Here is a 16,481-nt window from a genome sequence, read left to right on the forward strand (position 1 = left end):
GTGGGGGGGGGGGGGGGAATGTCATTTCGATGTCAATCAGTCCAAGTTCACAGATTTACCAAATAATAATTTATTTTTATTTCCATGGATCTAAGTTTTTAGTTATACATTCTAGCACAGTGCCGAAAACATCCAGGTGTTTCATGACTATATAACTATGCTAATATTACCTGGGTGTTCAGTGAACCTTCTAACACTATCCTGGTTCACTTTGAACACTAAATGGTTCCAGGAGAGTCCAGTGATGCTCCTGGAGTGAGGGGTGTTGACTTTCAGTTGCTTCATTGGTAGTTGCTCCATCTGTTTTTAAATAACTTTCCTATATAGTGCCAGGAGTCCCTGGGTGGTGCAGTTAACACATTCAGCTGCTAACCAAAAGGTTGGAAGAGAGTTCACTCAGGGGTACCTCAGAAGAAAGCCCTGGCAAGCTACTTCTGAAAAATCAGCCATTGAAAACCCTATAGAGGACAGTACTACTCTGACACACATGGAGTCACCACGAGTCAGAGTCTACTCGATGGCAGCTGATTTGGATATACTGTCAATGACTCCCCTTTGACTATCCAAATGGTGGCCTCTCACATAAAAATAAAATGACAGTACTCCAATACTTATTGTCAAAAGCAGCCAGAGAGCTGGAGTGGATATCTGAAACAAAAAGCAGTACCTCGCTGCTCGCAAAGCACAAAGCAAAATTCTCCCCTTTTAGGAGTTCACCAAAGTCTCAGGTCTCTTTATAAAATCTGTGAGATATTTGCACAGAAAACACAGCACGGCAATAGTACTTCCTGTGCCTTTCATTTGGAAAAAGTGAGTCCAGTACAATCAAAAAGGATCAGGAAATTATGAAGAAGCTCCTTCTCACCAAAAAAGTAAATCCAGCCACAGCAAACAGAAAGATGATACAGTAATCATTTCCAGGTGTATGAGGTGCCATGGAAGACGAAAGACAATTCATGGTGCTTCATCTGGGAGACTGTCTGCTGAGTCCAGACAGCTCCACATGATTGTTCTACAGTTACACCAAAGGCAATGTGTCCAAAGCAAGTCTTTGCCCCTCTATTCTCTGCTCCTAAACAAAGCAAACCATCACTGCTGCCACCACCTCCTCTTTTTATCCTTCTCTAAATGAATCCTCTACCCAGATTTCAAAGGGCACAGACTTTAGAAACCAGCCTGGGTTCAGACTCAACCCCAAAATCACTAATTGTTTGACTGTAGTTGGACAAGGTACTTCACCACTTAGATTCCTTACACACACATACAAAATGGAGGTAATAATACAACCCTGTAGGTCACTGGAAGACTGAATGCAATTGAGTATATAAGGTATTACATGCAGTCCTTAGCACATGGGCATAGCTCAACAAATGGTGACCAGGAGACCCATGCAGAAACCTCAAGATCGTCATGGAGTTCTCTCGTGTGTAAGGACACTTGTGGTTACATTGGGCCCATCTGGATAATCCAGGAGAATCCCCATCTCAAGACCCTTAGCTTAATCACATCTGCAAAGTCCTTTTTGCCGTGTAAGGTAACATAGTCACAGGTTCCAGGGATTAGGGTATGGACTTTTTTGGAGGGATAAGGGACATTACTCTGCCTTCCACAGCTACCTTGGGGAGGATACTGAATACAACGTCCCAGACCTTTGCCTCTCACCTGCTCAAGTGCAGGAACACATTTGTCAGTCCTCAGTCTCCTACACAAAATTTAAAGCCAAGGGCAGGCACAACTATCCCTGCCTGAGGCCAGACGTCAAGGTGCTGGGAAAGCAGATGCCACCAGACTGTTCCCAATCTCCCTGATCAGACTTTATTCCCGAGATTTTGCAGGATCAGACCATACTGGCTCCTATGTCCCTCTACATATTCTTTGCTTCTAAATGGCTCTGACCCATCTAATCTGGAGTCAGAGCATACTCATCCCTCCTTTTTAATTTAATATCCCAGTTGTGACCTCTTGCCCATAGATGGTGGTATCCTCTACCTCCCACCCATACCACCTGACTCCCAGTCCTCTGGAGAAGTCATTGTTGTTGTTTGGCATCGACACATTGTTTTCTACTCATAGCGACCCCATATGACAGAGTAGAACTGCCCGTAGGGTTTTCTTGGGTGTAATCTTTATGGAAGCAGATCCCAGGTCTTTCTCCCACAGAGCTGCTGGGCGGGCTCAAACAGCCAACCTTTCAGTTAGCGCCAAGCATGTAATGGTAGCAGCAAAGAATGACTAGCAGCACTGGCAATGGGCTCTGATAGACCCAGATCTAGCGCAGGCTCTGCAACTTGAGCAAGTTATTTTACCTCATTTTCCTCATTGTAACTGTGATATAAGAGTATCTGCATTACAGTGTTGTTATAAAGATTAAATGAGATAATGTATATAAAGGACTTAGCTTAGTGTCTGGTACAGAAAGCATTCAATACATGTTAATTTAAATAGCAAAAGAAAATTTGTCAAAACTCATAGGACTGTACAACACAAAGAACGAACCCTATGCAAACTAGGAACTTTAGTTAATAATAATGTAACAATGTTCGTTCATCAAATGTAACATCAGTTGTAACAATTGTAAGACATATACAATGTTAGTAATAGGAGAAACAGTGTGCAGGGGAGGAATGGAAAGCTCTGTACTTTCTGCATAATTTTTCTATAAAGCTAACCCTGGTCTAAAAATTAAATTCTTTAAAAGAAATTAAAGCTCTAAAGTTCCCTTAAAAGAAAAAAAAAAGGTCACGAGAAAATAGCAGACTAGTTGCTGTCAACCTACTGAATAGAGTCTGACTCGTGGCTACCCCATGAGTTTCAGAGTACAACTGTAGTCTGTAAGGTTTTCAATGGCTGTGATCTTTTAGAGGTAGATTGCCAGGCCTTTCTTCTGAGACACCTCTGGGTGAATTTGAATCACCAACCTTTTGGGTAGTAGCCAAGTGCCTAACCATTGGCACCGCCTAGGGACTCCTTAAAAAGAAAGTAGAGGTAAAAAAGTTATGCTAAAGTTGTAGAGGTTCATGATTACATTCATCTACTTCTGCTGGAAAATCACTTACTTTCTACCTTATCTCTGCAAAATCAAGACACATTCATATAATAAAATAGGAAGGAGAATGGTGTGTGTGTGTTTGCCCCAAACACAAGCATATGTTGGGTGGGAAAAGACTATTCAGAGAAAACACTTTTCTTAGGTTTCTTACTAAAAAGTACATATGCATAGGAAGGGGTGAAGGAGATAAGGGAATAAGCTACATAAGCATTTCTGTAGTGTAGATGTTGACATGGCTCAGGTTGCACAAGTACAGGCTGGGTGACACTTGGCAGGGGTGGTGCAGACACTCAAGGATCTGCTGGGGGATGGACTTCCAGGCCTTTAAGGTTCATTCCAATGGTTACAATAACGTCCAGAATATGCTCTGCAGTTCAGTTTACTCTTATTCCGCAAAAGATGCTTAAACCCCTTCTGAAAGCCAAAATACCTCCACAGTTCATGATTTTTCTCACAGCAGTTGTGGTCAAAATTTTTCTGCTTCTCAAATAATCAGCCAGTTGTCCTCCAATAGGCACAATAATTGTCATAACCATGTGTGGGACTGCCGACAAGAGACCCACCTGGAATGAAAAGAAACAGTGAGCTAGCCTTCAGCTACTTCTGAGAGATGTACTTCCCCACTCCTCCCCCACCGCCTACTGCCCCCACCACCACTGCCACCAAATTACTCACCTAATTATAAATGGGAGCCCTGGTGGCGCAGTGGTTAAGAGTTCGGCTGCTAACCAAAGGCAGTTCAAATCCACCAGGCGCTCCTTGGAAACTCTATGGGGCAGTTCTACTCTGTCCTGTAGGGTTGCTATGAGTCAGAATCAACTCAACAGCAAGGGGTTGGGTTTTTTTTGGTTTAACTTTCTCTTCCCTGGGTGGTACAAACGGTTTGTACTCAACTACTAATAGAAATGTTGGCTGTTCAAACCCACCTGCGGCATCATGGAAGGAAGGCCTGGAAATCTGCTTCCATAAAAATTACAGCCAAGAAAAGCCTATGGAGCTCAGTTCTACCCTGTAACACATGAGCTTGCCATGAATTTTCTCTGTCTCCTCCACCAGATCGTAAGCTCCTTGAAGGCAGAGATGACTTTTATTCATTTCTGAAGAACAGTTAGGGGCCTTAGCACCCAGCACAGGGCCAGGTACATAGTAAGTAGCTAAAGCCCTTGGCACAGAGTGAGTGCTCATTGATGGCAGCCACTATTCCTTTACTATGCTAGCCCTTCCGTGGTCACTTCTGACAGTATCTGTAACTTTACAGACATCTATCTCTGATAGGATGCCATCTTTTCCGCGTAGAAAGGAGACAATTCTTTTATAGTGATGGTTTATGTTTCACCATCCACATTCTTCCCTCCTGAAACACAGATAATGTACCAATGGTAGCTGTGATTCATGCTTGGGAACATTGAGAGAGGTTCTTTCTAAACCATGCCAGGCAATGGTAGTTAGTACTATAACCATCTTTAGGGAGAGAGAAGTTATCTTCAAAATGAGCATTAAGGTGCCCACCGCTACTCAGCAAGTAGTTTATGAGAAGAAAAAGAAAAAACCCACACCCTCAAATCTTCTTATCCTTGCCTACGGTGCTGTCCTCGAGGTACCTTCAAAAGCTCTTTAAGATTAGATGAAATATAAATCTTTAAAAGAAGCTTAAAACAGCTCTGATCCCTACTAAGATGAAACTAAATAGCTATGTATACAATGCACAGGATATATAACTTGACTGTCCTCCAGGGTATTCGGTGTCACCCTACTGTTATGAATTATGATCAGCGAATTGTTCTATCATACAAAGATAGAATTCAGAGATTTAAAGTTTAAGAATATTTGCAGTGTCTATGTGTTTACCTTACTTATTGCAAATCCAAAGACCTCTTCAAAATAAGCAGGCTGGCTTATTAACAGCAAATAAAAGGTCCAGCTTCTGCAGAAATTTGCCACAATGATTGCATAAACCGGCAGTGATGTGAAAAACCTTTTCCATGGTGTATTAAATTTCTAGAGAGCAAAACATACCATGAGATTTTTAGTGCAGATATTGACATTGCATTTTTTAAGAGGATAACACAGTTACTAAAAGAAATGCTTGTAAAAAAGGAGCAGGTCTTCGTCTCTGCATTTATACTTACACTTAGACTGACTATATTGGCTCCTTCTCCTATAGTTGTCTCTATATAGGTCCTCTCCTCGTTGGATATTGTTGGATGAGCTGCCGGGCACTCATAGGCCTGCAACAGCCAAAACATGTACCAAATAATCCCAAACATACCTGCAGTTAAAAAAACAAAAGGCTGGGTGAGATGGCCTTATTTTGCTCCATCTCTAAATGTTTCATTTTTTTTAGTTATCCCCAAATGGCATTATGTTCAGCTAGGGAAAATACTTTGCTGATCATTCTTGCTGTTGTTGTTGCTATTATTTAAAAAATAATAATACTATGCTCATTATGTAAAAATCAACTTTAATATAAACATTAAATGAATCGTAGATAGGAACATATTCCATTTGTATGATAAACTTTTCTCTTTTCACATAGTAAAATCTTAGACAAACCCAGGGTATAGTAAAATATCATCTCTATGTGTTACTCATGTGGACTCATGAAGTCAAATCACTCACCATAAATATAAAAGACAGAGGACCATCCAATGTACTGCACCAAAACCCCAGCCAGGGGCATGGCAACCACTGCCCCTGCATAGGAACCTGGGAACAAGAAAAGATTGACCAAAGCTTACTCAATGTCCTGCATACCCCTTCAACCCATTTAGAGTTCATGTGAGGGCCAGTCACACTGAGCAGGAGTCAGACTGCCTCCATGTGGAGGGATGGGCAAAATCCCAGCATTTCTTTTAACAGGGTTTCCCAGAGAGGAAGTTCACCAGGATGTCCTTTAATTTCATCCAGGTACTATACACAGATCCCTGGTGGCACAGTGATTAAGATTTCAGTGCTAAACAGAAGGTTGGCAGTTTGAATCCACAGTTACTCCTCGGAAACCCTATGATGCAGATCTATTCTGTCGTATACGGTCACTATGAGTCAGAATTGACTCTATGGCAAGGGGTTTAGGTACCATACAGGTACTAGGCAATTACTGCTCAGGCTCCACAACTTGGAATTGCATGAGATAACGGAATCATGGTGACTATACATGTGGACCTCTCCAGATGGAATACACAGGAATCAAATTGACTGCATCTGTAGAAAGAGATGACGGAAAAGCTCAATACCATCGGTCCAAACAGGGCGAGGGGCCAACTGTGGAACAGGCTGTCAACTGCTCATATGCAAGCTCAAGTTGAAACTGAAGAAAATTAGAACAAGAGCCAAAGTATGACCTTGAGTATATCCCACCTGAATTTAGAGACCATCTCAAGAATAGATTTGACACATCGAACACTAATGACCAAAGAACAGAAAAGTTGTGGGATGACATCAAGGATATCATACATGAAGAAAGCAAGAGGTCATTAAAAGACAGGAAAGAAAGAAAAGACTGAAATGGAGACTCTGAAACTTGCTCTTGAACATAGAGTAGCTAAAGCAAAAGGAAGAAATGATGAAGTAAAAGAACTAAACAGAAGATTTCAAAGGGCAGCTGGAGAAGACAAGGTAAAGTATTATGTTGAAATGTGCAAAGACCTGGGAATAGAATACCAAAAGGGAAGAACACGCTAGGCATTTCTCAAGCTGAAAAAACTGAAGAAAAAATTCAAGCCTTGAGTTCCAATACTGAAGGATTGATTCTATGGGGATAATATTAAATGATGCAGGAAGCATCAAAAGAAGATGGAAGGAATACACAGAGTCACTGTATGAAAAAGAATTGGTTGATGTCCAACCATTTCAGGAGGTTGCATATGATCAGAAATCGATGGTCCTGAAGGAAGAAGTCCAAGTTGCACTGAAAGCATTGGCAAAAAACAAGGCCCCAGGAATTGATGGGATACCAATTGAGATGTTTCAAAGAATGGATGCAGCACTGGAAGTGCTCACTCATCTATGCCAAGAAATTTGGAAGACAGCTGCCTGGCCAACCAACTGGGAGAGACCCATATTTATGCCTTTTCCCAAGAAAGGTAATCCAACTGAATGTGGAAATTATTAAATAATATCATTAATATCACACGCAAGTAAAGTTTTGCTGAAGATCATTCAAAAGTGGCTACAGCAGTATATCAACAGGGAACTGCCAGAAATTCAAGCCAGATTCAGAAGAGGATGAAGGACCAGGGATATCATAGCTGATGTCAAATGGATCCTGACTGAAAACACGGAATACCAGAAGAATGTTTGCCTGTGTTTTATTGACTAGGCTAAGGCATTCAACTGTGTGGGTCATAACAAATTATGGATAACATTGTGAAGAATGGGAATTCCAGAACATTTAATTGTGCTCATAGGAAACCTGAACATAGATCAAGAGAAAGTTGTTCGGACAGAACAAGGGGATACTTCATGGCTTAAAGTCAGGAAAGGTATGCGCCAGGGTTGTATCCTTTCACCACACCTAATCAATCTGTATGCTGAGCAAATAATTCAAGAACCTGGACTAAATGAAGAAGAACGGGGCATCAGAATTGGAGGAATACTCTTTAACAACTTGCATTACGCAGATGACACAACCTTGCTTGCTGAAAGTCAAGAGGCCTTGAAGCACTTACTGATGAAGATCAGAGACCACAGCCTTCAGTATGGATTACACCTCAACACAAAGAAAACAAAAATCCTCACAACTGGACCAATAAGTGAGATCATAATAAATGGAGAAAAGATTGAAGTTGTCAAGAATTTCATTTTACTTGGATCCACAATCAACACCTGTGGAAGCAGCAGTCAAGAAATCAAAAGACACATTCATTGCATTGGGCGAATCTGCTGCAAAAGACCTCTTTAAAGTGTTGAAAAGCAAAGGTGTCATCTTAAAGACTAAGGTGCCCCTGACCCAAGCCATGGTGTTTTCAGTTGCCTCATATGCATGCGAAAGCTGGATGATGAATAAAGAAGAAGGAAGAATCAACACCTTCGAAGTGTGGCAAAGAATACTGAATATACCATGGCTACCAAAAGAACAAACAAATCTGTCTTGGAGGAGGTACAACCGGAATCCTCCTTAAAAGCAAGGATGGTGAGTCTATGTTTCACATACTTTGGACTTATTATCAGGAGGGATCCATCCCTGGAGAAGGACATCATGCTTGGCAAAGTAAAGGGTCATTAAAAAAAAGGAAGACCCTCAATGAGATGGGTTGACACAGCAGCTGCAACAAAGGCTCAAGCAAAAGGATTGTGAGGATGGCTCAGGACTGGGCAGTGCTTAATTCTGTCATACATAGCATCGCTATGAGTCGGAAACAACTCGATGGCACCTAACAATAACAACAACAATGGAATCAGGAGACAAGAAAAGTCTGGGAGGTTTTAAAAAATCAACCAGGCACAATATTGGATGCTGAAAATATCAAGAACAGGAACATGTAGAATCTGCCTTTCAGGGTTCATGGCTAAGGAGGTGTTATGGATTGAACGGTGTCCTCCCAAAATATGTGCCAGAATCCAGTATACCTGATTATAATCCCCTTTGGAAAATAAGGTCTCTTTTGTTATGTTCCTGAGGCCATATCAGTGTAATGTGCGCCCTACACATCATCGCTTCTGAGTTATAAAAAGAGCTGGTTAGACAAAGAAGCAAGCACATAAGGGGGGAAGACAGACACTGTGTAAGGATTGTCTACAAGCCAAGGAATCCAGAAACACCCAGGCTACTGACAAGAAAGGAGTTGACAAGGCCAAGACCCTGATTTCGACTGTCAGCTTTGAGAATGGTGAGAAAGTAAATTTCTGTTCTTTAAAGTGATCCACGTGTGGTATTTGTGCCACAGCAGCACTAGGAAGCTAAGAGGGATGTTCCTCAGAGTTTTTAAATGAGGGCCGATCAACTCTTAAAAGGATCATGCTTTTATATTCTGGAATTTAAAAAAAATCAGGGAACAGTCACATTCCAACGAAGGTAAGGTCTGCCATCTTCATCTATCTCCTAAATGGGTATATTTTTTAAGTTTATTTCACTACTTAACCTTGTAAATACTTACCTGTGTGTGGATGTTTATCTTGTCTAGACAAGATAATGAGGTTGGGAGGCAGTGACCTAGCCTCTGCTATCTTTTGCAGCCTCATGGTATCAGGTAGAGACACACGGGCCCTGTGAACTCACAATAAATATTAACTGAATTGAAATGCTACTATCTGAAATTCCCCCAGGGTCATGAATGAAAAATGTTCTACTTCAGAAATAGTGAGCAGCAGAAGGAAATGCTTATCCCAGAACCTAAGAAAGATCTTCAGGAAATCTAAGGAAGGTCTTCAGGAAATCTAAGGAAGGTCTTCAGGAAATCTAAGGAAGGTCTTCAGGAAATCTAAGGAAGGTCTTCAGGAAATTTAAGGAAGGTCTTCAGGAAATGTGAACTTGGGGATCTTCCAGAGAAATAAATTAAATCACATCTTCCAAGCTGGGCCTGACCCTCTGTGAAAGGCCCAACCTTGGATCACAAACCTGAACATCATGATGCCTGAGGAAGCCTCTCAAACTCTCTCAGCCTCATTTACCTCAGGCAGGAGATGGGAATAAAATATCTATCTCACGGAGTTGTTTTGAGGAGCAAATAAAACTATGTATGTGAAGATACTTTGTAAGCTATAAAGTGCTACACAAATGTCAACTATTACTGTTATAATCATGTACAGAATGACAATGGATTTTTAAAATTTTTCTTTATACCTCAAAAAACCAAAACCAAACCCATTGCCATTAACTCAATTCCAATTCATAATGACCCTATAGGACAGATAGAACAGCCCATAGGGTTTCCAAGGAGCAGCTGGTGGATTTGAACTGCTGACCTTTTAGTTAGCAGCCTGAGCTCTTAATCACTGTGCCACCAGGGCTCAGAGTTCTGCAAAGCACTAAGGTAAGCACTCCAGGACATATAGCACCTTGTTTAGAAATGATTGCAGGTCTGACTCTGCTGTGTGGAGAAGGTGGCAAATACCCCAGGAGTGGGAGAGGAGATGTCTGGTTTATCTGACACAAAGGAATGGCTGGGACTGGTAGGGTTATGGAATAACTACAACTGGGTCCTATGGTAATTATAGGTTCCCTGGGGGCACAGTTTGCCTTAGACTACTAACCTAAAGGTTGGTGGTTCATACCCACCCACTGGCTCCCCAAGAAAAAGGCCTGTAAAGATTACAGTCAAGAAAACCCTATAGAGAAGTTCTACAGTGTAACACATAGGGCCACCTTGAGTAGGAATCTACTCAATGGCAGTGGGTTAGGTTTATGGTAATTATTTGTTTAAATTTTTGAAGAACTGCCTAACTCCTTGGTCCTTTTTGTGTGCCCACCCGTTAGCATAGATGAGGCTCTCAAATAATCTTTGAAGGTGTGGTGAGGCAGAAGGAGTTGAATTGGGAGTGAGAAAGAGGCCTCAGTTCTGTCCTTACTTGCTGTGAGAATTTAAACCTTTCTTTCCTCCCCAATCCTCAGATTTCTCAATTAAAAACAGGGGATTGTGACTAGATATTTTCTAAAGTCCCTTCCAACTCCAATATTTTTTTAATTTAAGAATTGATTAGCCTCATCTGGATTTCCTTCTAATGGCATTTCCCTGGGCTGGTCTTTGATGGCCCACACATCTATCAGCTTGTGGTACTGTGGTAGCTTCCGTGTTGCTGTCATGCTGGAAGCTGGGCCACCGGTATTCAAATACCAGCAGGTATTCTTTGAAATCAAGGCCACACCTTAACTGGGAAATGCAATAAGGCAATAAGTTAACCTTGGTCAGGTTAACTTTTCTTGAAAGTCGAACTATGTCTTAGATCAGCCCTTTTAAAGCTGTAAAGTCACACTCTAGCTTATAGAATGGGGAGTGACTGCAAGCTATTCTCATTTTGCTGGCAAATCAAAATGAAATATCTTTCAAATAAACCATCCAAAGAAAATAAGGTCGTGGATCTAACAATCTACGAGGTCAGCTGGGGCGGGTGTTAAACATTTGTAGGGTTGGTATAAGGCCAGGAGTGAGGGTGGAGATGACCTTGAACTACAAACAAGAGGACAGAAGTTGTTTCTAAGCACAAGAGAAGATTAAGACATAAAGACATCTCAGCTGTGTATGCAATTCCCAGCTAGGCACAAGATAGGCACATTGGTGAATATTTCACGTGAAATAATCCAGGAAAGCTTTATTATTATTTTTGGGAGGTAGAATAAGGAAGAGATCAATAAAAACATTAACAGAAATAGCTAAAATGTACAGGTTGGCTCCTCTTAGGGAAGCAGTACAGCACAGTGTTGGGCTCACTACTTAAAAATCAGGAAGACCTAAGTTTTAATCCTATCTCTGCTTGGGCCCCATTATGACTTCTGTTAGCCTAAGGCAATTTGTCTTTTGGATCCTTTCCTCCATTAAAAAAAATTTTTTTTTAATATATTTTTACGACTCTGTTGATGATGATGGTGGCTGCTGCTGTTTTTCTGTTATTGATTGGTACCTAGGTAGAACTTCAGGATGCTGGTTATTCCTCAAGATGCATAGATGGACCAGCCCCAAAGGGATAGCTTGGAGTGAGGCAACCTTTTCAAGGTGAAATTTGGATACCAAGGAATAAAAGTCACATCACTACTTAGGGGCCACCAATTTACTTTCAGGTACAATGGGTGGTCTCTGCTTTGTTTTTATCTGAAATGCAATGGCAAAATTAATTAAAATGTCTCTGTAATAATGTGTATGTGGTAAGCAGTATATAATGAGAAAAATAAGAATCAAGAGTCAGGTGGCCTAGTTTCAGCTGCACAATTTAGTATCTGTGTGACCTTGACAAGTCATTGAATTTAGTTTCAATTTTTTCACCTGTAAAAAGAAGAGTGAGCATAAATATAAAACTGCTCTAAAAAATAAAGCCTATTAAAATATATATACATATGTATATGTAGAAACCCTGGTGATGTAGTGGTTAAGACCTACAACTGGTAACCAAAAAGGTCAGCAGTTTGAATATACCAGGTGCTCCTTGGAAACCCTATAGGGCAGTTCCACTTTGTCCTGTAGGGCCGCAATGAGTCAGAATTGACTCAGTGGCAATGGGTTTTGGGTTATATATATACAAACAATTCAGAGGTTCCTCAAAAAGTTAAACATAGGATTCCCATAAGACTCAGCAATTCCACTCCTAGATATTTACTCAAGAGAAATGAAAACATGTGTTCACTTAGAAACTTGTACACAGATGTTCATAGCAGCACTATTTATAACAGTTGAACGTTAGAAACAATCCAAATATACATAAACTGATGAATAGATAGACAAGCAAAATGCGGTATATCCATAAAAGGAATTCTATTCAGCCATAAAAATGGATGAAGTACTGATACTTGCTACAACTTGGATGAACCTGAAAAACATGCTAAGTGAAAGAAGCCAGTCACAAAAGATCACCTATTGTAAGATTCCTTTAATATGAAATATCCAGAATGAGCAAATCTATAAAGACAGTAGATTAGCGGCTGCCAGGTGGATACAGAGAGGGAGGTATAGGAAGTGACAACTCAATGGGTACCAAGTATTCTGGGGTGATGAGAAAGTTTTGAAACTAGAGAGAGGTAGTGGTTGCAGAACATAGTGAACACACTAAATGCCACTGAATTGTACGCTTTAAAACGATTAACTGTTTGCTATGTGAATTTCATTTCAATTAAAAAAAAAAAAAGAAAATTGGGCTTGATGATCACATCTCTCCTGCTTTTGACCTCAGCAGATATCATATGTTGACTACTCCAACAACCACTTCCAACACCTTCTGCCTTACCCCTCCACTAGAGAGGCTATGAACACTAGGCACTTAACTTTCCAGCCTCCCTTGCAGCTAGTAAAGCACACAACAATTATGAGCAAGGAAATGTAAGTGGAAGTCTGCCAGGAAGTTTTGAGAAAGCTTTTGCTTTCCTGATGAAAGAGACAGATGTGACTAGGGTTCACCTCCACATTTCTTCCTGTCTTAAACGTGGACTTGATGCCTGGAGCTGTGGCAGCCATCTTGTGAACATTAAGAAGAGGTATGAGAATAAAAAGCTATCACTCTGAGGATGACGATGTATAAAGTCAGAACCTTCATAGGTCCTCGACAGATTATTAAGCAGTAGAACCAACGCCAGGAACCACTCACCTTTGGACTTCTGTTATATGAAAAAATAGACTCGATTTAAGGCTCTTTATAGGATTTTCAGCTACTTGAAACTTAAAGCATTCCTAAATGAAATGTGTCATGATTCTAATATACTCACCACAAAAAGAGGTTGTGGCCAGTCTGCTTCTCTCCAAAGGTGGTGCCCACTTGCTCCACATCCCATGGCAGGCTGGGTAGGTCACACCCTGGTAAAGGGGTTGAAAATACAGTATTTGATATGATTCTGGTGTCTACGTGTTTACAATGTGGCTCCTGCTTCTTTCACATAGGGTTACATTACAAAGCCCAATTTATAGATGTTAATTGCATGATTCAGCTATTTTGGCTTACAGATGAAATTTGAATATAGTTCAAATATAAGTATGGTGGAGAGTGAGGAGAGGAATATTTATATTATTATAAAATATCAGTGTAGGATGGGAGTTCAACAATCAGCTGGTCCATCCTTTCATTTCAAGACATAGAACCTGAGCCCCAGAGTTACTAAGCAACTAGACCCTAGTCTTTGTGGCTGACAGTATTGTGTTTTTCCACCACATCAGTATTTCCTCAGATGTGGTATATACCTTTAGTGGGACTAGAGTTAGATTTGGAGTGGTGCAACAACCTACATTCTTAATGATAATTGTTACATACATATTCTCATATGCTTTAGAAAAAGATATAACTAGCACATCAAACCCACGATTTCAAAGATATTGTTGCTTAGGGTGAGAACTTTTTTTTTTGTAAGTGACTTGGTCTAAATACAAACAATTGGTAAATAATAGTACAAGTTGTACATGAATATGACAAAAGTCATGAAGGTAAGAGGTGAATGATTAAAGTTTGGGAAACATTACATCATGGGTTAGCAAATGATAGCAGACAATCCAAATTTGGCCGGCTGTCTTTTTTTGTATAGCTTGTGAGCTAAAAATGTTTTTTGCATTTTAATGGCAGGAAAAAAATCAAAAGAAGATTAATATTTCATGCCATGCAAAAATTATATGAAATTCAAATTTCTGTGTCTATAAATAAAGTTCTATTGGAACATAGCCATGCCTATTTGCCAACATATTGTCTAGGGCTGTTTTCTCACTATAGGAACAGAGCTGAGTAGTTGCAACAGAAACCATACAGCCTACAGAGCCCCAAATATTTCCTATCTGGCTCTATATCATGTTCCTCCCTCATTGAGTTAAATCGCTTCATAAGTTTACACCCTTAGAAATTTACACATTTAGAAATAAATCCATTAATATTGTTTTAATGGCAACAGCCTTTGCTGTACGAACTGTAGGTTTTGAGCTTCAGTTTCATCATCTATCAAAATAAAGAGGGTTAGAATCAATTATCTCTAAGATCCTTCCTGGCTCTGAAAGTATGTTTCTATGAAATGGCCCTTTATTGCATATAAATTTGGAATTGTACAAGACATTTTTATTAAAATATTTAAAACTAGTCATAACCAGAGAGCTGAGATAGCAGGCCAAGATGGAAGACAGGAAAATTGAATAAAAGAGGTTTTCTTCAGAAAGTGAGTTTCCTAAAGGACCTACTTGTCTCCAGCAATATTGAAAACTGTAAGGAAAGTAACTCCTACCTCCACTAGACCTTGTAAAATTCTGACACACATCACACAGCCGTAATGCACTCTGGCCGCAGAAGGAATGAACATGTTTAAAGTCGACGTTAGGAAAATGGCTGCTCCAAAGACCCTGAGGGACCAAAACACTGTGTTATTGGGCTAGCCGACTGATGGCTGTAGCACTTCAGTTAAACATGGAAAGGAGACACAGCAGCTCATGGAAGGTTCTCATGGAAATTAATTGGGATAAATAGATGTTGTGCTTGCAACTGGTGTGCCCCAAGCTAGACTCCAGGCCTGCTTTGATTTCTGAGCTTCAGTCCCTGGACCAGTCGTGGGTACGTTTTTGGCAGCACAGGGATTTCCTTCCTGAATGATATCCTGGAAAGTTGGAGAATGGCCAGGGTGAGGTGGGCTCACTGGAGACCCATCATTCTACCTGGTCTCACTCAACTGACATATTCTGACTTTAATCTGGTGTCTTCTGTGTGTTTGGGGTTGTGTCTCCTGCTTCCCCACTCCACTCTAACTTCACCAGAGGGGATATTGACTACTGAAAAGTGCACTGTGTCCTGGGACCAGCCAAGCACAAGACAAGTTATGTATTGTCTAAGCTCCCCACTAGCCTACCCAGCACCACTGTCTCCCCCCACCCACCTCCCTATCCCCCACCCCCACCCACCTGATCCAGGGTGTCCTGGGAAAAAGAACCAGGCAATGCATTCTTCTTACCACACATTTTAATGATGTTTCAGTCCTTTATACGTGCTGGGAAATGATACTACATGTGATTTCTTTTTAGGAGAGAGGTGTAAGAAGTAACCCAGGGGGCTTCACAACAGCTAATACTTCATCACTTTTTAAAAAGAATACACACTAATGTTCATTGCATCATTATTCACAATAGCCAAAAGGTGGGAATAAACCAAGTGTCCATCAACAGATGAATGGATAAACAAAATGTAGTCTGTACATGCAATGGGATATTACTCAACCATAAAGAGAAACACAGGCTACCACATGGATGAACCCTGAAAACATTATGCTAAGTGAATAAGTCAGATGCAAAAGGACAAATATTGTGTGATCTCACTAATATGAAGTATCTAGAATAAGCAAATGCATAGAGACAAAAGTGGATGAGTGGTTACCAGGGGCTGGGGGGAAGAGGAACTGGGGAGTTACTGTTTAATGGGCACTGAATATCTGTTTGGGGTGGTGGAAAAGTTTTGGAAATAGACAGTAATGATGGTTGGACAGCATCGTGAATATAAATGATGTCACTGAAATTTACACTTAAAAATCATTAAAATGGCAAACTCTAAGTTGAATATATTCTACTGTGGTGTGGCAGTTAAGCGCCAGGCTGCTAACTGCAAGGTCGGTTGTTTGAATTCACCAGACACTCCACGGGGGAGAGATGTGGCAGTTTGCTTCTGTAAACACTATAGACTTGGAAACCCTGTGAGACAGTTCTACTTTGTCCTATAGGGTTGCTATGAGTTGGAATTGACTCAACCACAGTGGGCTTGGTTTTGGTTTTTATATATTTTACCACAATAATTTTTTTTAAAGAATACTATAAGTAATTAAAAATAAAGGACACAAATTAGA

General features: G+C 40.5%; 1 protein-coding gene across 1 annotated transcript in view; it reads right to left on the reverse strand.

The window, feature by feature from the left end:
* SLC17A8 (solute carrier family 17 member 8) overlaps window positions 1-16,481 on the reverse strand; it is a 90,003-nt gene that overhangs the window by 11,946 nt on the left and 61,576 nt on the right. Inside the window, exons 4-9 of the mRNA XM_003405624.4 lie at window positions 14,883-14,997; window positions 13,395-13,482; window positions 5,669-5,755; window positions 5,179-5,318; window positions 4,898-5,047; window positions 3,480-3,612 (exon numbers count right to left, since the gene is read on the reverse strand). Coding sequence (XP_003405672.1) covers window positions 3,480-3,612; window positions 4,898-5,047; window positions 5,179-5,318; window positions 5,669-5,755; window positions 13,395-13,482; window positions 14,883-14,997 — 713 coding nt within the window. The remainder of the gene's footprint in view (window positions 1-3,479; window positions 3,613-4,897; window positions 5,048-5,178; window positions 5,319-5,668; window positions 5,756-13,394; window positions 13,483-14,882; window positions 14,998-16,481) is intronic.

Source organism: Loxodonta africana, chromosome 4 (assembly GCF_030014295.1).
Source record: "Loxodonta africana isolate mLoxAfr1 chromosome 4, mLoxAfr1.hap2, whole genome shotgun sequence".
Taxonomy (NCBI): domain Eukaryota; kingdom Metazoa; phylum Chordata; class Mammalia; order Proboscidea; family Elephantidae; genus Loxodonta; species Loxodonta africana.